The sequence below is a fragment of the Polypterus senegalus genome, chromosome 1 (assembly GCF_016835505.1).
Source record: "Polypterus senegalus isolate Bchr_013 chromosome 1, ASM1683550v1, whole genome shotgun sequence".
Classification (NCBI taxonomy): Eukaryota; Metazoa; Chordata; class Cladistia; order Polypteriformes; family Polypteridae; genus Polypterus; species Polypterus senegalus.
In genome coordinates, this window is record NC_053154.1 from 229,770,385 (window position 1) to 229,793,564 (window position 23,180).

The 23,180-nt window shown below is 35.3% G+C and overlaps 1 protein-coding gene across 1 annotated transcript in view; it reads left to right on the forward strand.

Annotated features, from left to right (window-relative positions):
* dock1 (dedicator of cytokinesis 1) overlaps positions 1-23,180 on the forward strand; it is a 710,521-nt gene that overhangs the window by 38,684 nt on the left and 648,657 nt on the right. The window contains exons 5-10 of the mRNA XM_039774569.1: positions 640-695; positions 12,081-12,177; positions 14,428-14,576; positions 17,060-17,195; positions 21,667-21,824; positions 22,468-22,549. Coding sequence (XP_039630503.1) covers positions 640-695; positions 12,081-12,177; positions 14,428-14,576; positions 17,060-17,195; positions 21,667-21,824; positions 22,468-22,549 — 678 coding nt within the window. The remainder of the gene's footprint in view (positions 1-639; positions 696-12,080; positions 12,178-14,427; positions 14,577-17,059; positions 17,196-21,666; positions 21,825-22,467; positions 22,550-23,180) is intronic.

Sequence of the window (23,180 nt, forward strand, 5' to 3'; positions counted from 1 at the left end):
CTGACACGCTTCCGGGTTATAGGGCACAAAGGAATCTTCAGTCCTCCCTGCAGCTCCCTCTTGCGGCCCCTGTGGTATCCAGCAGGGCTGAGGATAAAAACTACAAAGTCCATGACTCCCTGCTGGTCTTCGGTGCACCTCCATACTGCAGGGAGGGCTGCATCTGGCGGCCTGGGGGTATTGACCGTGATGACAAGCTGGCCAAAGATCACTATATATATTATTATTATTATAATATATATATATTTTTTTTTTTGGTAACACTAGCCCACTTTAAATGTAGCGCTGGCCTCTTTGTTCCCAACAGCCCTTCCACCCTCAGCAGATGACCAATTAGAGCCATTGCGGGGAGTTGAAGTTTCAAGCACCACTACAGTATGCAGTTTGATTTAACTGAAGAAACTTACTAGAAATACTGATATTTATCTGTGCCAGTTGCATTTTTAATCCTTTTCATTGTTCTGTATTTTAATCTTGTATTACAGATGTGGTCAGTCTGATTTATTGATTGAACTTAAATATTGTATAAGGGGCAACCTATTTAAACAGGCTTATGTGTATATTTTTCACAATACTATTTGTTATGCGTCTGTATTAATTTTATCTATATATTTATCTATATAATATTTTTTTTCATAGGGTGTGTTTCCTACTAGTTACATACACCTAAAGGAAGCAATTGTTGAAGGCAGTGGGTGAGTTTATGAAAGAAATATAAAGTAGAAGATTGACTAACACAAAACTTTGCAACATATCCTTAGTATGTGTTATGTATTTAATTGTCTGTTGTCCTGTTAAGGGTTCAAAGAGCACTCTGGAACAATTTGCTGAAAGCTCTGTATTAATTTTATGTTTTTAGATATAATCTTTTAAAATAAGCTTAAACCAATTTATTATTAAAGCTACATAAAATAGATTATGCTCTGTTAAAATAATACATATCTTTTGCAATGGCTTATGTTCAAGACTCATTATATTAGAAGAAATTATCAATTGTTTGGAGCATTAGTTCTCTGTTCATTTTCCAGAGCCACTTTTTAAAATTAATTTACTTATTTTTTAATGTGGAGTCTACCACATAGTCATCAAATGCAAGGCAGTGAAAAACAAGTTATGGACAGGATGCCAGTTTATAACAAAGCACAGTAAAGCCCTTATCCCAGCCATTAATTCATTGTGCATTAGTTATTTATTTTAAAAATAATAGTATTCTAATAATAGTATAGTAAGTAAGTGGTGGGCAACTTAAATCCCATGACTTAAGTCAGACTCAAGACTTAAATGTAATGACTTGCTTAACAATATTTAAAAAGTGACTTGACTTAGACTTGCTTATTGATGACTTGCAACTTGACTCGGACTTTTTCTTGATAGATGCACCACTTATTATTTTTAAATTTGCATTCTTTTAATTTATATTATGTTAAATATACTCTAACCTCTCAATATCTGCAATAGTGATCTGTACTATTTAGCATGTAGGAATGCAATAGGCACAGAGGGATCAGTGATGGGGATTATCATTTTTAAATATTTTTATTATACTGCACACTGCACTGCAAATAATGGAATGGCTGTCTGCAAGATCAGAGGGTCAAAAATCACTGACATGACAACAACATATTTAGTCTTTGTCATTTAAATATTCTAAAGACAGTCATGCGATGAGATTTGACCCCAGACACTACAGTTGATGTGTCATCGTTCATACTAATGTACCATTTACTACATAGAACCAACCACCTGTCTCCTTCGCTGCATGTCAACTAAACTGACTCAGTTTGGCATGGCTTAACACTGCCTAAGGTATACAATAAAATCTATCTGGAATGACATTACATTTTCGCAATGTTAGGTGTATTGCATTGACATTCATAGACCTTTTGGTAGGTAGTGACTCGAAAGGGGAGAAGGAGCACTTTACAGGACAAGTTTTGCCACTTTTTAATCCTCAACTCAAATTAGTGCCTACTTTATGTGGTTTTAATTTCTCCTTAAATTTGCATGCAATACCAGAGTAATTATAATAATATTCACATCTATAGCAAAAATATTAGCCTATGATTACATTATGTTGGAATGTCAGAAAAGACGACCCCTCTACTGCACATGTACTTTATTTTCCTATAATAACACATCTTAACAAGATGAAAGAGCAAATAAAGGAATTTCCATTTAGTAACATGAAATACCAAACATAACAGCAAGAATTTGCATTAAGAATATACAGCGAGGAAAATAAGTCTGGAACGTGTCAACGTTTTTCTCAGTAAATATATTTCTAATGGGGCTGTTGACATGAAATTTTCACCAGATCTCAGTAAGAACCCAAGTTATCCACAAATGCAAAGAAATCCAAATTAAGTCCATAAATTATGTGTAATAAAGTAAATGACACAGGGAATAAGTATTGAACATGCTTACTGAAACCAATTGAGCATTTCCTTGACTGTGTGTTTGGGATCATTGTCTTGCTGAAATGTCCACCCTTGTTTCATCTTCAGCATCCTGGCAGATGGCAGAAGTTTCTTCAAGATTCAAGAATGTCCCAGTACATTTCTCCATCTTTCCTCTTTCCTTCAATTATATGAAGTCTACCAGTATCCTATGCTGAAAAACAGCATGTTGGTATGGTGTTTTGGTGTAATACGCAGTGCCATTTCTCCTCCAAACATGGTGTGTGCAATGACATCCAATGAGTTAAATTTTGGTCTCATCTGACCAAACTATATTCTATTAGTATTCCATTGGCTTGACCAAATGTTGTACAACAAACGTTAAACACACATCAACATGCTTTTTCTTCAGCAGTGGAGTTTAGCACGGTGAGTGTTCATAGAGGCCATGGCAGTTGAGTGCATTACTTATTGTTTTCTTTGAAACAACTGCACCTGTTAATTCCAGGTCTGTCTGACGCTCTCCGCAAGTGGTCCTTGGCTCTTGGACAACTCTTCTGATTATTCTTTTGACTCTGTTAGAAATCTTGCGAAAAGCACCTGGTTGTCGCCTTTTATGGTGAAATGGTGTCCTTTCCACTTCCGTATTATGGCCCCAATGGTGCTCACAGGAACATTCAGAAGTTTAGAAATATGTCTGTAACCATTGCCATCAATATGTTTTGCAACGATAAGCTTGCAAAGGTCTTGAGTGAACTCTTTGCTTTTACCCATCATGAGATGCTTCTTGTGTACACCTTGGTAATGAGAAACCTTTTTATAGGCCATCAATTAGGACTAAACCAGCTGATATTAATTTACACTGATAGGGGGCAGGATTGCTTTCTAAATACTGATAGATTTCAGCTGGGTTCTTGGCTTTCCATGCCTTTTTCCATCTCTTTTTCTTCACGTGTTTCTTCATACTTTTCCCCTTTGTCATTCTACTTCATTACACATAACTTAATTTATGGACTTATTTGTTTTGATTTCTTTGTATGTGTGGATTACTTGGGTTGTTACTTACATCTGGTGAAAATTTCATGTCAATAGCCCCATTTGAAGTATATTTACCGAGAAATAACTTAAACACTCGACACAAACACCTTGGATTTTGTGCTGCTTGAGTTTTGACTTAAATACAGAATGAACAGGATGTTATGGAATGTCATCAGTGTGTGATTCTACTGTACACATTGACATATATATATTTTTTTGACACACTTTCCCTTAACTTCATAAATTGCAGAACAGCACTATTTAAGAATATTATACAATTATGCCATAGTGATTATTTTGTTACTATGAACTTTAGCAAATATGTCTACTACTTTGTCCATGTCCAAGCCCTCTGCGATAAATGCTCAAGAGCAAGCCGAGGGCTAATGAACTACTCCAGGACAACTCCTGTATAAGGCCAAGGAGTGGTAGTCGGATGCGAGGGACTAAGACTCTGTGCCAAAAGACTGGTGATGAGGACCTTTGCCCCATTAAAGTGTTGGCAGATGTTTCGGTAATCTGAGGTGACCTGTATGGGTGAGCTGAGGGAATATCATTTTAGAGAGAACTGTGGCTTGTTGTAGTTTTAATGGATGGATTCTGTCCATGGATTTTAACCTGGTTTTGATATAATATTTGTTTGATGACTTTTAACCTTTACTGGTTTTATTGGGATTATTTATTTAATATTTGGAACACTTCACTTTTTGAACCTTTGTTTTTCTGGTTTTAATAAAAGCACATGAACATTTTTCCACCAAACCCTTGCTCAATGGGTATGTTCTCATTAGCCCAGCTCTTCTCTGTACATGACTATTGATGGTTTTGGGTTGAAGAGGCTACCAGAAGCCACAAGGGTTACAAGTAGACTGCAGAGCTTCCTGTGTTAGATTAACAAGGCATGCTGACAAAGTACATGTGCAATGCTACTTCAGTACGCAAATGAATTTAGCTGGAAGTGGAAGATCCTGTCACACTTTATGCAACTGTTTTTACGTTTCTGCCTTTTTCCAGAAACAGTTTAATAAGCCTTATGACTTAGTCTCGGAAAGTCTTTCTCCTGTGGGACGACTGGGATCTTTTTCTGAATAAGGAGTAGCATTGCACATTTACTTTGTCAGCATGTTCATGTTGATTAAACACAGGAAGCCCTGCAGTCTAATTGTGACTTTACGCTGTAGGAAGAAAAGTAAATAAATCAAGGCAAACAGGTAAATAACACTTGATCTGGCATTTATATACTGTAAGTAACATATAAATGTTTTTGATATAAAGACCATCACAAAACATAATCACAAATAGAACTTTGCACAATACTTTGGCGAGCTTACCATACCCTGCTGTCTCTTGAAGGACATGCATGTGTCAGATTCACTTGCAGGATGACTTGTAGACTGCTTGCTGCTTGTGCTGATCGACACATTTACAAAACAAAAGATGCTAATGGAGAGATGCAAAGGAATTTAAGGTGGCCTGGGATTACAAGTTTTTTCATAGGCTTCAGGATTTCTAATGTTAAATAAAACTACTAATAATAATAAGATAAAAACTACTACTGAACATGCTTAGTAAATGTAATGCTATAAGTACCGCGTCAATATGTAGCTGAATATCTATACAATAATCCCTCGCTATATCGCTCTTCAACTTTTGCGGCTTCACGCTAATGCAGATTTTATATGTGAGCATATCTAAATATATAACGCGGATTTTTTGCTGCTTCGCGGGTCCTGCGGACAATGGGTCTTTTTACTTCCTGTACATGCTTCCTCAGTTGGTTTGCCCAGTTGATTTCATACAAGGGACGCTTTTGGTGGATGGCTGAGAAGCTAACCAATCAGAGCACGCAGTTAAGTTCCTGTGTGCTGAATTCGATTCTGCGGCGTTAACCAGGAAGTCTCGTTTCACTCATTCAGCAGCAACGTGTTTCACTGTGTAAAGACTTAACTTTTGTGCTCTTTTGTGTTTATCTTTGTGCATAGTTAAGCCCTTCGTTACGGCTCCAAAACGATCTGCTCCTACTACTGCTTCATGGGCCGTGCCCAAGCGCCAACGGAAGATGTTAACGATTGCCGAAAAGGTTAACGTTTTGGATATGTTAAAGGAAGGGAAAAGCTACTCCGCTGTAGGATGCCATTACGACATCAATGAGGCTACAGTTCTTTTTATTTAAAAAGTAGGAAAGAAATATTAGATCTACGGCCACAGTGTCCTTTTAACACTAGAATTACCAGAGCCTACGAAAAAACTCGTAGATCCGTCCCACCTTAAATCGCTTCTTAAATCCGCCCTCAGCTCTACTCCAGCGTCTTTTGTCCTGTTAATGTTTAAGAGCAGCAAGCAGTCAGCTATTCCATCCCCCACCGTCGCAGAACATGCACAAACTTCTCCCAGCTTATGCCTTGATTGATTATCTGGGAGTGAAGTGAAGTTTTAGAGTGGAAATAATAGATTGTTTTTGGAACACACTTATTCCATGTGTGTTCCATTTCTACAGTAATCTGTATAAACACATTGTTAAAACAGAAACTTTTTAATATTTTAGTAATAAATGTTACAAAATGTAGGCATAAACTATAGAATATATGAAGCCTGATTTCTAAAGATCAGATAAGCACTTTCACAAAAGGTTCAATCATGATACAACATCTCCCGTGAGGAGCGGTAAGATATTCTATCACAGCATTCCTGCAGTGCCTCAGAGACCTGAGTTCGATTCCCAGGAAAGGAGAGAGTTTTTTTTTTTTTTTTAACCTCAAACAGACATAAAATTTATAAATTGGTATGCACTGTCAACTAATGAGATCGTTATATTTTCATGTGGGATGCTCCTTTTAAAATATTTTTTAACAACTGAGACTGTAATTAACATGAACAAGTGTTCTTATAACTGTTATTTTTAAGATCCATAACACACAGACAGACAGAGCACTGCGTAATAGAGAGATAGACAGGCAGAGAAGTCACTAAATAAACAGGGAAGGCACATGTACTGAAAGAAAAAAAAGATCAACATGTGCGTTGTTCCAGCCGCACTGAATAAGCTCACGCGCTCTAACCCCTCCCCCTCTCCCCCCCGATCTGACTCTAAGTAAAGCTTGCGCTGTCAGATCAGAAGAGGCACGCAAACAGACAGGCAAAAAGGGGGGGGGGTGTTTAGACTGGGGGGGTTAGAGCGTACAATAACCGTCTTTCCTACATTACAATGTGTGCACCTGTTGCAATGCGCACAATATTCTATATGTTGTGGTTTCTATTACATTGAAAGGGCACTTGACACTGACAGACACAGTGTACTTTCCTGGGGAAGCGGCTGTCTTTGAACAGAAGCTTGACGATGTTGCATCCTCCTTTTTTGAGTTTTATTTTCTCAATGACGATCACGCTCTAACCCCCAGCCCGCCTATTTTTTCATTTAGTAGTGCTTTCTCTGTCTGTCTATTATACTATGAACTCCGTCTATCTATATAGTAATAACAGTAATTTTATTATTATATAGCAGCTTCCCTGTCTACCTATCATATAATGCCTTTCCTTCCTATCTATCTATAGAACTATTCCCTTCGCTGTTTGATATATCTATTATACAGTACTTTCTCTGTTTATTTAGTGACTTCTCTGCCTGTTTGTCTGTCTCTCTATTACGCAGTGCTCTGTCTGTCTGTGTGTTATGGATCTTAAAAATAACAGTTATAAGGGCACTTGTTCATGTTAATTGCAGTCTCAGTTGTTAAAAATATTTTAAAAGGAGCATCCCACATGGAAATATAACGATATCATTAACTGACAGTGCATACCGATTTATAAATTTTATGTCTATTTGAGGTTAAAAAGAAAATAATAACAGTTTCTCTCCCCAACGGGGAATCAAACTCGGGTCTCGGAGGCACGGTAGATGTGCTACGACAGCAAATCTTACCACTATGCCACAGAAGTTATTGTGTCAGTCTTGAATCTTTTGTGAATGAGGGTTTGGAAATCAACCCTCACATATTCTATAGTTTATGGCTATATTTTGTAACATTTATTACTAAAATATGTAAAAGTTTCTATTTTAACAATGTGTTTACACAGATTACTGTAGAAACGGAACACACATGAAATGTGTGTGCTCCAAATAAGGATCTACTATTTCCACTCTAAAACTCCACTTCACGCCCAGATAATCAATCAAGGCAAGAGCAGGGAGAAGTTCGTGCATGTTCTGCGACGGTGGGGGATGGAATAGCCGACTGCTTGCTGCTCTTAATCTCAATATTATCAAGACAAAAGACGCTGGGAGAGGTGCGGATGGATTTAAGTAGCGATTTAAGGTGGGACGGATCTACAAGTTTTTTTCGTAGGCTCTGGTAATTCTACTGTTAACAAGGGTGCAAAACAAGTTGTAAGTGGATGTAATAGGGCAGTAGTCTGGTTGGAATCTGCTTTAGGGATTTGGATTGAAGAAGAACAACGGTGGTGCTACACAGTCGCCTGAAGAGGCTCCTTTAGAAGAGCTGTAACGCTCTCCTTTGTTGTGCAATAAAACTAAACTCATCGTTATAGGACAAGTCATCGTGTCATTGTTTGTGAGTAACCATAATTAATTTTCTACTTACAGTACTTAGTACATGTATGGATGTTTAGTGTCACTGTACACACATTTAATGTATACAATTTTTCTTGTATTGTACATATTTATTGCTGGTGGCCTGTTTATTGTAATGGCAGTAACATATGTGATATCGGAGACGCTCGATATCTTTAAAATAATATTTAGGTTTTACTGTATATAAACAGTGTGTTTACATACATAATTTCAATGAATCTTACCTAATATCTAAGAAAATACAAAGGGTTTATGCTGTATAACTGTGAGGAGAATATTTATAAACAGTGCGGGAGAGTTTATAAGGGCTTAAAATATATAAAAATAACCATACAAACATATGGTTTCTACTTTGCGGAATTTTATCTATCACGGGGGGTGGGGTGGGGTGGTTTTTCTGGAACGCAACCCCCGCGATCAAGGAGGGATTACTGTATATTAAACAAAATATATTAATGCATCACGTACACTTATGAATTTATCTAAACTTTATCTTTCAGTGACAGCAGATAGCAATAATGCATTAACTAAATTGGTAATGTTAGATGCCAATAAAATTAACCAGTGGTTGAAAGTAATCTTTTACTGTCAGATTTGCTTCCATGGTGTGTTCCCACAATTCAACCAATAACTAACTAGTAAGCATAGAGCCTATGTGTTGGTGACATTTACAAATGTGTCCCCCTATGCAACAACTCTAAGAGCATTTTATTTATCGATTAATTTTGGCAGCCTTTAACAACATTTGGAAGTCCTGAAGACTATATGGACATAATGCAGTACACAATATGCAAACCATGTGACAGCTAGGTACTGTAGCATTAGATAATATGTTAAGCACTCAGTATCAAAACTATTACACATAATGCTACTCAATTACACCAGTAAACTGGTAGCTTTAATGCAGAGGCAATTGATGTGACAGATTTAGATTTCTAAACACACTGCAAGTGCAGAATGAACTGGTTCTTCATGCTTTTGTTATTTTTTTTCTGTGCTCCTGACTAGTGTTGACCTGAAGTCATCTCTCTGTTCATTAATGGAAAATGATCACAATAGGTGACTGTTAATGATGTTAATTCATTAAACAGCTATAACCTCAATAGAGTCAAACCATGTTCTCCAGACTCCATACTTCAGTGATGGTATGTGATATGCCCTGTTATATTGTGGTTATGATTAGGATTGTGGGAGGAGTTATCTATCAAAAGTCAAGAAAACCAAGTAACAAAAACATGCAATCCAATTGGCTGTCTAGCGGAGCTCCTGAATTGTGGAGGCCTGTGAACCCCCAGTGGGCCCCCCCAACCTCGCTCTTGTGATCATGGGCCACATGTACAATGAGTTTATCTGCATATAGAAAGGGGCAACATCTGCTTAATTATGAATAAGTACTTATAAAAGATGGTAAATATTAAAACTGATGGAAAACCACCTTTAGTATTTATATGTACTTTTGTTTAGGAATGCTCTGATAAATTGTCTGCTGATATAAATCGGCCAATTTGCCTATTTTTCACTAAAAAAGTCGGTTATCAGTAAATTGGCTGATCATAAAAACCAATATTTTCAGCCCCTGTTTTTCTAAGCCTTGCGGTAATTAACTTTTTTCCGCAAACCTCCTGGAATGTGAACAAAGAGCAGCGAATATAGGATTGTTTAATGGCGATTGGGAAATTAACCTCTATGCTAAAGAAAATGGAGTACTAAATTAAAAAAAGGAATCAGAGAAGTTATTGTATGCAATTAGACTAACGGCAAGGAAAAACTACTTTAACAAATTCAGACCTTTTTATTTTGTCTTTTACATGAAAACAGACCTATTTGAGTTTGGACAGGAAGCTTGTTTTAAGTGCAGCGGCATACATTTCTAATTAGGAAAAGAAACGATAAAGACATATTTGAGATTGCTGCTAAGTACACAATAGGCTTTTTAAAAGATTTTTTAGTGTGTTTATTATTTGTTGCTGTGTGTTATACAAGATTTGTTTTGGTAAGAAACAAGCAGTACATAATTAAAATGGTAATCCATATTTATAATTGAACATCAAGAATTACAAGTGTCTAGCTGATACACTGAAGAAAAAAGTACACCTTTATAAATGTACATTTTAACAGCAACAGTACAATTAATGATTTAAAATTATTAAAACCTATAAGTGCATGTATATCTACATTTAAATAGTTTAATTGCCAATATCAGTTAATTGATTGTGTGAGAATATATAATTATTTTTTTCCAGAAAAATGGTGAAAGCCACTTTTTCCTTTCTTGTATAGAAAAAGTATAGGAATCGTGAAAAAATTCAACCTCAAGATTTTGATGAATCTTGACGTTTTAGAACTTCCTGTGCCCAAAAATACAATTTTTGAAGTTGTGTGTCTGTCTGTCTGTCTGTCTGTCTGTAAACATGATAACGAAAACTCTTTGACCTAGGTCAGTGAGATTTTGTGCACCTGCTTTATATCAAAAATAAGGAATCCTATCAACTTTGGAGCCTCAGCTGTAATCTAGGTAATTCATATGTAATCATGAAAAAATTCCACCACCGTTTTTTAACCTCCCTAAGTGCGAAAATATTATAATATAAAATTTGATTATAAGTAGATATAAATGATTGTGATATTATTAATTAGTTATGATGAAAAACAAAGTGATATGATATTTGATAAAGTTTCCTCTATCTCAGTATACAAGAAAGTCTAGGGGAGCACACTCCCAATGTTTTAATTGAACTTTATTTCTGATAAGTACATTACATAAAATGCAAACAATAAATATGACAGCTTGTAATTATGAGAAGCATTTTGTTTTCTTTTGTGCCATATATATTATTGGTAAATGTTTTTGTATATACAGTATGTTATTAGTTAAAGTATGTATTGTAAGGAAATGTAATAATTTTATGGTCACTGAACAATTAGCCTACAGAATTTAATTTTCGTTAATAAAAAAAACAGTTAACAACTGTTGTCTTATGCAGTAGTTTAATTATAAAAATGGCAAAGTTAAAACTTTAATATAGGACATAAAACTTATGTGCATCTGGTTATGCAGGATTTTAGTGTAAAAAGTTTTTTTAAAGGGCCAAAGGAAAAAAAATTGGAAATTGTATCAAAAATGAACGATCAAGTAACAAGGAATTGGTTATCAGTGTTGGTCTTAAATAACTAATTGGAGCATCCCTACTTTTCTTTACTAGAGATGATTGTGGTTAAATGAAGAACAGGACCCAAGCAAGGGTAGTAGGGATTCGGGAACTGTTTGCAGCATACCATTAAAAAAAAACACCAAACAATTAAATTTAGCAGGACCACTACTTGGATATCTGTGATTGTCAGAACAGTCTGCTTCTCCCTCATTGTTCAAAGTGGCCGTGAGGCCCTACTCCATATTTGCTCAGTATTCCTAATAATCTTCTCACTGAGTTTATATGAACTTTAAAAGAAAACTGTGAAAAAATATGTCTTGCATTAAGGGATAATACTAAGTAACGTAATATGTAACTGGTGTGATAATCAACATTTTTTCACACGTTTGTTTTCATTTCTGCAACTTTTAAGTATTTTTAAAGATACATAATAATTTGAAATTCTCATTTCAATTTTTTTATTTGTACAAGTCCAAACTTTTATTAGTAAAGACATTACTGATAAACATTATCTACTTTTCAGCTACAGCCTGGGAGGCACAGAAAACAAAGTTAATCAAAATTTGAAAGCCATTTTTTACAACAGGAAAATGAGTAGCAGATTGTGCAAGTATGACATTTGGCCAATAGACCCTTGTCTTTGTATATGCAGCAGTTGACCTGGCTCTAATTTACTAGATGAGGAAGAACTGAAAATAGAACAGGTTAGTGATGCTGAGCCAGCAAGCTTAAGGAAGGTAGGCAGGACATTGCATTCAATCTACTTTTTGTAAAATTCTTTCAGTTAAAATGGATCCACTGGCTTTGCAATTTTTTAAATGTTCAGAATTATTTAAGCTATATCAAAACCACTTTAATGAGAATATTCATAGCATATGTTAATATTTCTTTTAAAAACATTTTCAGCCCAAAGGAAACAATCATTCCAACAGAGCTGCCACTAGTACAGGAAGTCACTACAACACTTCGTGAATGGGCCACCATATGGCGGGAGTTGTATGTTGTAAGTATTCATTTTGCTACAATAATATTTACACCCTGCTTAAACTTGGTTTCATGAGTTTCATGAATATTAAAATGTCTGCTTCTGTATAGAAGTAATTAAATTTAATAATACTAGACTACTGAAAGGGTATTGGTGAAAAAGCAAAACTGTTTTTTATTTTATTCTAGAATTTGACTCATTGTGTAAGAACTTGAAATGAGCTCCTGTAAGAATTTAATGATGTTAATCTGCAATGAGAAGTGAAGCAAAATTACACATTTTTTGGGTAACTGAACAGATTACAATATGCAAGCTTTTGAGGCAGCTCAGGCTCCTTCTTCAGGCAAGCTGTAGTACAGAAACTAGAGTTCCCTCTGTTTATATATATATATATATATACACACTAGGAAAGAAATAGCATTCGAAAACCTTTAAGTGGGTCATCTTGAATGTCAAAAATTAACAGACCTCTCCAACCCATGATTCATTTAGCAGGAGGGGTGAACAATGTATAGTCTCAGAAGAATCAGAAAATAACAACTTTCCTATCTTAATAACAACAGAGAGAGAAAAAAAGGAAACACCAAAAATATCCACAGAAGCCATCAAACAGGGCCTTTAGATACCAATCTACACCTTGAGAAATAGCGAACCCTACTTGAAGGAACCAAATAAATAAATAAATAAAACACAACAGACAGTGATACAACAGTTGGCCAGTGAGAATGACAGTGTTATTTGATAAACCATGTGTTAATTTATTATCTCATTGAAATTCATTCTGAACACACATTTTTATGTTTTTGTAGAGAAGAAAACCTTAATATGGATTTTAAATACATTATTTCCAAAGCCAACTTAACATCATTTCAATTCTTAGATATTTTACTTTGTAACTGAAATTTTAGAAAGGCTTTATTTTAAAGAGAATTATTTACAGATTACATCCTACCTTAAGATGCTGATGGATCTCCTCAGTTTTCTGATTGCTTTTTTAGTGTTTTTTTGAGGGCAAATTGGTTATTGTTAATGAATCTTGGCCTAGGTAGTTTAGTTTTTTTTGCATATTCTCCATATCTTGGAAGGTTATCTAAAAGTTCTCTTGATTCCTTTCTACATACCAATGAAGTGTTCCTGTTATCTTGACTAGTGACTCTTACTTCAACCTGTATTAGTGGGTGCTGAAAATGTGTCGCATATGACAAAACAGAACCTTTTACTGATTCCTTTGTTCTGCTGCATGTTACCAGGGCAGACTTAATCCTTGTCAATTCAGTACTGAGATACATCGATTTTAAAAATTATTGAAAAGTGTTTTTTTGCATTTGAGGTGAGATAAAGATGCACACATCAGTTAATACACAAAGTTTTTAATTGTGCATTTTTGTTAATTTGTATATTGTATTAACTTGACATAAAACTTTGGTGAAATTACATGCTTTAATAAGTTGTTTTTTTTTAATTCTGTGTTAATTTCATTTTGTATAAATTAATAGAAACTTCATAAAGGTTTCAGGGGACAGGTTAGACCTAGAATAGGAATGCAGGTGACACTTTTAAAGGAAGATTTCCATTCTGATATCCACTATATCTTTAGCAGTTAAACTGCCTGGTCTCCACTGAGAGATGATATAAGCTGTTGACTAAGCCTTTATATTTTCTATCAAGAAAAAGAACCGAGAATTTCGTAGTGAGAACACGGAATTTAAATGGCAGCATCTATAGTACCTTAATGCATATTAATTCTAATGTCCCCAAAGTCAATAAAGAATATAAGGGTACGTTAGTAAAATATCTATATAAAGTTATTTGGAACTGCACCAATCAGTTGATTGTTTTTTTCTGTTAAGCTTAATGTTTAGATGTTTACCAACGGATTAAGTTTCATTTTAAAGTTGAAATGAATATTTGAAACAAGGTCATGCTCTAGTCCATTATGAAAATGGAATTGTTGAGCACACAATGTACAAACAAGGTAAATGACAAGATAGAAATGTGTGTTGGCTAACATCAATTTTTATAAAAGGAAAATGTGTTTAAGATTTAGAAAGCTTAGATGGTTTGAAAATTGCCTTTTGTTTTGTTTTTTTTTAATTGAGCATGCTGGTGAATTATTTGCCATCTTCTACCCATATCTTAATATAACAGTCATCAAAGTTCTTTATTGAAATTCCTCTGACGTTTTTATTGGTTTTAGGATAGATGTCACGAAATAATCATTCTTAACAAATGAATGAAGTTAATTTTCCTTTTTTCATGTTCTCCCAGGGAGACAAAAGAGATATGTTCAGCACTGTCAGGGATATGATTTACTGCTTGATCGAATGGAGATCACAAATACTTTCTGGAACACTCCCACAAGATGAATTGAAAGAGCTCAAGCAGAAAGTGACCTCTAAAATAGATTATGGCAATAAGTGAGTATGACTCCTGAGCTTGTATTTTATTAGGAAAACTTGTTCTTGTTTACTGGATACTTAGCTAAGAATGAATAACTTCTGAAAATACTGAGTTCTTCTCCCAGGGAACTTACGCACTTATATTGGTGGTCTTTAGTGCTATTTACTCTATGAATTTTTTTAAGGTATTAAAATTGTAGATTTCTTTAACTTATGGTTGGTACTTTGACAACAAACGATGCACTTTAGATAGCTTACTATCTTTTTTGAATTTTTGGCAGTTAAGATATAATTAGATTCTGACTTTGTATGAATTCTTTTTGTAATAAGTGAAGGAAAAGGGAAAATTAAAACAGACTTTGAGTAGTTATAAGCTGTATATTAAATTACTGTAAAATAATCAAATCATTCCATGCATTAGAGAGCCTGCCTGCTGCGAGAGAGAGCGAGCGTGCCTGCCTGCCTGCTGCTGCGAGAGGGAGAGAGCGAGCGTGCGAGCCTGCACGTGTGTTCCTGCCTGGCTGGTTCATACGCGCCGATTACTGTATTTAAGCAGAGCCACTCCCTGTTCATTGATCTCCGTCAGACTTGCGTGCTTTACCTGCACTCTTTTTGTGCTCTACAGTATTTTGTGTGCTTTTGCAGTTAACTATGGCTTCTAAGCAAGTGAAGAGTGGTGAGAAGAGAGTTTTGAAGAAAATTTAAATTGAAGGAAAGAAAGAAATTATTGAAAAGTTTGAGCATAGCGTTCGTGTTACTGATCTTGCCGCTGAGTACAAGAAGTCAAAATCTACGATTTCGACTATTCTAAAGCAGAAAGAATCTATTAAAGCAGCTGATTATTGCAAAAGGAGTTACAGCGTTAACCAGGCAGAGGCTTTAAGTGCTGGAAGAGGTGGAAAAACTGTTTACCAGTTTACTCATTTACCAGTTTGAGAACCCTCGTACTTTCAAGCAGCACAATGCCAGACTGCCAGTAATGTGGAGGGCAAACTCGAAGGGTTGGGTCACAAGGACTTTGTTTTTGGAATGGCTGCATGAGGCTTTCGCTCCCCCCAGCTAAACAGCTAAAAACACCAGAAACCCAAGAAATCACATGAGAGAAAACATCAGACTCTCCCTCCTCTCTTCCCAGTTCCTCCTCACTTCATGCCAGAACTCGACTCATGCAAGGTTAGTTTTCTTGGTGGTTTTTGTATTACGAATTTTTCAAAAGTAAATTTTCAGTTCGTACCGTGAATTGTTGCAATGTTACTTTTCTCTTTTTTCAAATGTTTCTTTTTTCCCTGTGCTTAAAGCTCATTTTTAAAAAAATTGTTTACTATACTGTACAATACAGTGATAAGGCTAATAGCGTGATCTCCTGCACTGTTACTTTTTTGGTTGTTTGTGGTTGGTTTTTAAATAAATTTTGGATTTGTTCTAATGTTCCTTTTTTCCGCTGTGCTTAAAACTCATTTTAAAAAAAGTGTTTACAGCGATCAGGCTGTAAGGCTAATAGCTTGATCTCCTGCACTGTTACTTTTTTGGTTGCTTGTGGTTGGTTTTTAAATTAAAGTTCGGATTTGTTCAAATGTTCCTCTCTGTTCTGAGAGAGAGAGAGAGAGAGAGAGAGAGAGAAAAAAGCGAGTGAGCGCGTGCTGCTGAGAGAGAGAGAGAGAGAGAGAGAGAGAGCCTGCTCGTGTAGCTGAGCAGGGAGCCTGGGTGTTTTGTGTCAGTGTTATTCAATGTTTTTACATTAGTTTACTATTACACTGTGCATTTTATGGTGTAATTAACTATATTTGTGCTTAATCTTTACATATATTTACATATTTACACATATATTTACATACAGTTCGTACGGTCTGGAATGGATTAATTGTATTTACATACAATCCTATGGGAGAAATTGCTTCGGTTCACGACCAACTCGGTTTACGACCAGAGTTTTAGAACGAATTATTCCACTGTTCCACTGTACAGTGAATGAATGGTTGTACACTGTCTTCTGTTTAGCCCTTGTGATTAACATTTTTACTGGACTTAGCTTGACTCCTTCAATGTCCTATCTTATTGTGATTGAGTTCCAAAATAGAGTGATTTTTCACGGCAACCACCAACAAGTTAGGCATTCTCCATATACTAACATTTCTGATATTTGCAGGATACTTCGAAGTGTGCAAATTGAAATTCTGGAAGCTGTGTAATTTTTTTAAGCATTTCTTAACTTGCTTTTGTTACAATATAAATGTTTAAAATGTAAGTGTTTTATTTCTGATATTAAATGGTTGTTTTTAAAGTAGTGTTAAATTAGTAAGACGTAGATTTGAACACTGAATTTCCTTTAAACTTTTTTTTTTTTTTTAAAGATTTATTAATCTCTGAATTGAAACTAAAGCACTCTTTCATCAGTATTCACAGGGGACAGCTAGTATTTGATAGTGGAATTGAATAAAGTAACAGACATTATTATGTGGTATATGTCAATATCTTGCATTTTTTTATTTGTTTAAATAAAGATATCTTGACTTGGATTTGGTTGTAAGAGATGAAGATGGAAATATTTTAGATCCTGAGCAAGCAAGTACCATTAATCTGTTCAGGGCTCATGAAGCTGCATCTAAGCAAATTCAAGACAGAATCCAAGAAGAAAAGGTTGGTAAAGTAATTGTATAATGCTGAAAGTATACCTTTAGCCATAATGAGTTTCAAGTACTTCAGGTAATTATTGGTATAGAAACTTATGTTGTTTAATCTGTTAAGATATCATAAAGTAAAATTAGCAGTTCGCTTGAATTATTATGTGTAATGTAAGTAACTCAGAAAATTTTTGTTTTTAGTTTCTTTTCACTTTTATGGCCCTGACATTGTGTGAAAGAAGTTTGTTTATATTATTGCTTTCTAGATAAAATGTATGAAAAAGCAGATGTGGATAGAAAACGTTTTGTGGTGTAAGGCTGCACTAGGGAACACTTCTGAATCCATTGCTTTTCATGTTGCAAAGATGATGGCCAGAGAAGTTCATAAGGATTGGCAAGAGAGCTCTTGTATGCTCATAATGTACTTTTGAAGGCAAATTGCAGGAAGGAATATTGAAATGGAAGGCTAGTTTAGAGGTGACATGCCTAAAGGTGAAAAAAGGAAAGACAAAAGTTATGTTTGGAAGGGATGAAGCCTGAGGTGTTGCAAGAGGTGTGTGCATGGCTGTGGGATTTTGTGGTAAAGGTGTAGGGAGATCTTCATGTGTATTCCATAAATTGGGCTGTATGTCCTAAAATCGAGTTGTTCATTTCTATTGCTTTGGTACACTCTATGGATGTGTATAGTAATTAGTAGACTATGGCTTCCATTTCCTTCACATAAGGTGTACTTTCAAGTTTTAAAAATCATTTTGTGTGTTCAAATTTAACATTTTTATTTCCTTTCTGCATGGCTTTGCATTTATTTTTTGTATATTTAATTGACCACAAATTTGTTTAAGTCTGAATTCTCTCCAGGTCCATCTGTAGTGATTTGGCTCATTTTAGATTATCTGACTTTCCACCAGGTTTTGCAAACTTGAAAAATACTAAAATTATTCTTTAAGTCGAAGTTATTTCTTCACAAGCATATTATAGATGCATTTGCCTAATAGTATTCTTCAATATAAGCATTTTCCATTAATTTAAAAAAGTATCTTGCCTATACTAGCACTTCACAATTACCAAATTTACCAGTTTTGTACACATATATTGCTTGTGTCCTCCTAATTTAAAGTCTTACCTTCTTTGTCACTAACCTATTGCTTCAGAACTTAACAATAGAATTACCAGAGCCTACGAAAAAACTCGTAGATCCGTCCCACCTTAAATCGCTTCTTAAAACCGTTCTCACCTCTCCGCCAGCCTCCTTTGTCCTGTAAATGTGCCGATAAAAACAAACTGCAAGCAGCCGGCTATTCCATCCCCCACCGACTCAGAACGTGCACGAACTTCTCCGAGCTCATGCCTCAATTATCTGGGAGTGAAGTGGAGTTTTAGAGTGGAAATAATAGATTGTTATTTGGAACACACGCATTTCATGTGTGTTCCGTTTCTACAGTAATCTGTGTAAACACAATGGTAAAACAGAAGCTTTTTCATATTTTAGTAATAAATGTTACAAAATGTAGACATAAACAATAAAATGTGTGAAGCCTTACAGCCAAAGAGAAAATAAACACTTTCATAAAAGGTTCAAGACTTTTACAACAGCTTCCATGGCGTACTAGTAAGATTTTGTCACTTAGAGCGCAGCAGACTTGTACTTCAAGAGATCAGAGTTTGATTCCCCGCTGGAGAAAAAATGTATTTATTTTTAACCTTCGCCATTCTGCCTGCCTGAACTCCCTGTCTATCTATATAGTAATAACAGTAATTTTATTATTATATAGGAGCTTCCCTGTCTGCCATCATATAGTGCCTTTCCTTCCTACCTATCTATATATCTATCCCCTTAGCTGTTTTTTATATATCTATTATACAGTGCCTTCCCTGTTTATTTATATATCTAGTGCCTTCTCTGTCTGTCTGATTGCATATAGCGCTGAACTTACTGCTCTGTGCTATTCTGTCCTCTGCATGTCCTGGAGTACAACTGGCAAGATCAGGCACTTCAGTTCGCAAGCATTGGTACGAGAATGCGGTCACACGTATCATAAATTACACCGGCTGTTACACACTGAAATCAAATTTATGTTTTTATTCTAAAATAGTAAGAATAAGAGCAGTTTACTTGAATCAACCTGAATCGTGCGGGATCGAATTCATGACCTTTTGAATACTAGTCAGTGGGTGATACCATTACGCTACTGTGGCAGCTGTAGTACGTATGTGTCAATGTGGCATGCTAAAGGGGCTTTTTTCTGCAGTTATATTTTTGAATAAAAGTATACTTGTTTTGTTATATTTGTACCTTTTGTGAAAGTGTTTGATATTTGGACTTCAGGCTTCATACATTATATAGTTTATACTTACATTTTGTCATTTACTACTACAATATGAAAAACATTTCTGTTTTAAAAGTGTGTTTACACGGATTACTGTAGAAACGGAATACACGTGCAATGCGTGCACAGTATTACAAATAATGATCTATTATCTCTACTCTAAAACTCCACTTCACTCCCAGATAATCAATCAAGGCATGAGCTAGGAGAAGTTTGTGCACGTTCTAAGTCGTTGGGGGGAAAGAATAGCCAGCTACTTGCAGCTTTTCTTTTATCAGCACATTTAGATTAACAAAAGACGCTGGTGGAGAGATGAGAACGGTTTTAAGAAGCGATTTAAGGTGGGGCGGACCTACGAGTTTTTTCTTAGGCTCTGGTAATTCTAGTGTTAAGCGTATGAGGAGTTCACTGGGACACCTGACAAGAGCCATGCGTAGGACAGTAGGATAAAGGCAGAATTCACTTTATTTGTCCAAGGGAGAAATGTAGGTTTTTACAAAAGCTCAACTATAATATAAAATAATATAATAACCCCCAAATACACAACAGAAACACTACAAAGAAAGAAATAACTAAAGATAAAAAGAACCTTAAAAGTGAGGCATTATAAAGGGGTATTACTGTTGGTGCCAAGGAGCTCCAATAGCGTATATGGTGAATAATTAATTGGCTGAAAGTACTCAATGGTGTGTCAGAGAGAGGATGATGAATGTTGTTCATAATAGCATTCAGTTTTGTCTTCATTCTCTCCTCAGCTACCACCTCCAGGTAGTTGAGTGTGTCCTATAAATTAGCCTGCCTTTTTAATTATGTGGTTGATTTAGTTGGCCTCTCTTGAAGTCATGTTACCACTCCAGCACACCCCATCATAGAAAATTACACTGGTCATCACAGAATTGTAAAACCTACAAAGAATGTCACATACCCACATTAAAGGAGCACCCTCTCAAAGAACGAAATGTCTACTCTGCACTTTCTTATTTAGTTCCTCTGTGTTTTGAGACCAGTCCAGGCTGTTGTTGCAGTGCATCACCTCCACTTTCTGAATATTTACCAGACATAGAATCTCTTTTATGCATTGAAAATCAATAACCAGTACTTTGGTTATACTGATGTTAAGGTGCAGACAATTCTCTTTGTTTTAAGAAATGAAGTTCTTCACCTGATTCCTCTACTCCTTCTCATTCTCCTGAATGTAGACTTTGGATAGCTGTTTGTCTGGAGCCTCTTTCTATACCTTTTTACTTCAGAGTAGTAGAGTGACTCTGCCAAGAGTTTGAATTTCCGGGCTTCATTGCTTTTAAGGTTGCAATTCTCAACAATGCACTAAAGTTGCAGTTCAAGAGAGGATGTGTGCATTTACACTAACAATAAAAGCAACAAAGTTGTTCTGCATGTTTTAATATTACATTTAATTTTGCTGCAACATGACCGATAGCCAATCTGTTAAATCTGTACATTAGAAAAGAGAGCAAGTTCGTAATTCTTATTTTTCTTACTGAAAGTATGAATCTGTGTTAGTCACACAAGTGTTTTACAAAGCATGCATTAACTATGCTGTGAATCTATTTACATTATTTAACTTAAAATGCATTTGATGATTATTGCTTTATAAAGAAATCTTAGACAGTAGGACTCTTCTTTTCACTTTTTTGTGTTAATTATTTATGTTTATTTTGCTTGTAGCATAGGAGTAGGGTTATTTTTAATTAATCTATAGAAATTCTTTCATTTTGAAAAATTAAAACAGTGTTACAGCATTCTATCAAACGTTGCTGAGCCCTAATATAAAATGGACATACATGATACTGACCTTTGGCTATACCACCGGGAGTAGAAATTGATATCTTTGATGTTATTCATTTGAATACTTTTTATTGTCTGTTCTTTTCACTTTTGGGTTTTTAGTCATATTTTGTCTGCAGATGTTAATATTGTTCCAGGTCGTAGGCATTTCTGTCTAGAATTAAGTAGATTTCTGTTGTTTTGAATGAAAAAAAAAAAACTCAAGACAGCAAAACTGCTGCCTTTGTTTTTTTACTTAATTTGTACAGCATTAAATGCAAGAAAAAAATTTAATTTGATGGCTAATGTGATCTGTATATCTAGTTTAACTGCAAATGTTCCTATGTTTTGCATAATTTGTCTATTCTGTTACAGTCTCAGAAGCAAAATATTGATCTGACAAGACAAGCCAAATTTGCATCAACACCTTCATTTGCATTATTTGTCACCTTGAAGAATGTTGTGTGCAAGATTGGAGAAGATGCTGAAGTGCTTATGTCTCTATATGATCCAGTGGAATCTAGATTCATTAGGTATTTACATTTAATTGCTGTGTTTGGGGGGAAAAAAAATAATCAAACGATGGATAAGGGGAATGGTCCTGTTATCAGTGACATTTACATAAGAATATAAATGTTTTTGCAGATGTGAGGATTTGTCATTTAGTAAAGCAGGCTTGTCAATTCTAAACATTTTAAAGGATATGTAACATATAAGTAATACAAATATTGTATGCCTAAAATTATAGGATATTTTGACCTCCAGACAAGTTTATGTATATATGATATTTGTTGATAATATGATTGTTTAGATATGTTAGTGCCTTTCTGTTGGGTTATATCAGAATTATGGTGCATTCTAGAGCTCAAAAGAAGCTTTGTCATGGAGTATTAATGTGTCCCCAAACGAGTCTAAAAAAAGCAAGCAATTTATGCAAGACATCTTAGAAATATAAAGGGACACGCTTACTTCTGTATTGAGGAATGGGCCAATATACCTTTCAAACACTGCACGGGTCTAATTTACATCTTTAAGGACATACTTGCAAGATCTGTTTTTTCAACTAGAGGCTCCACTGGTTAGTTTTGTCTCTACTATGTTTACTATGATAATTGATAGTTTGGTTGATTTATTTTATATGAGGTATATTAACTCTTTAATGTCTTCTACTTTTAGTGAAAATTACCTAGTGCGATGGTCCAGTTCAGGATTGCCAAAAGATATAGATCGGCTCAACAATCTCCGATCTGTTTTTACAGTAAGTACTCCATCTTAAAATAAGATATTAGCCTCAAAGCTAAGAAGAAAAAAATATGAAGTTAAAACAAAATCTACCTTTTAAATGCATTTCACATGCAGAAGAACATGTTCAGCGACATGTAGCTGTGGGAAGTTAACAGAAGAATAATTTGACTGTTAAGGAATTCCTTCCGGTACAGGGGATTATTGTCTTAAATGAAACCCTTAACAGTATAATCCCTGAGACCACACAAAAAGTAGTAATGCTAGGCCATTTCAAATTCCCTCGCACCTCCTTACCAGTGTCTTTGTTTTGCATACGTGTCAATCAGCACAAGCAGCCTGTTATCCCATCCCCCACCGTCACAGCTGAAGTTCTCCTAGCTCAAATCTGTTTATCTGGGAGTGAGGTGCTTTGAATTGTGTAGTGTAAATAATAAATTGTTATTTGGAATACATAAATTTTATTTGTGTTCGGGTTCTACAACGATCTGGGTAAATCTTGTGTGACAGGAAACTTGAGGCAAGAAACACATAACTAAAACAAAAACTTTTTCCATGTTATAGTACAACAAATAGTTTTGAGTAGGCATCAACCACAGCATCAACTGTGGTCATTGCTGCTCTTGTGAAAAGAATGGAGATAAACG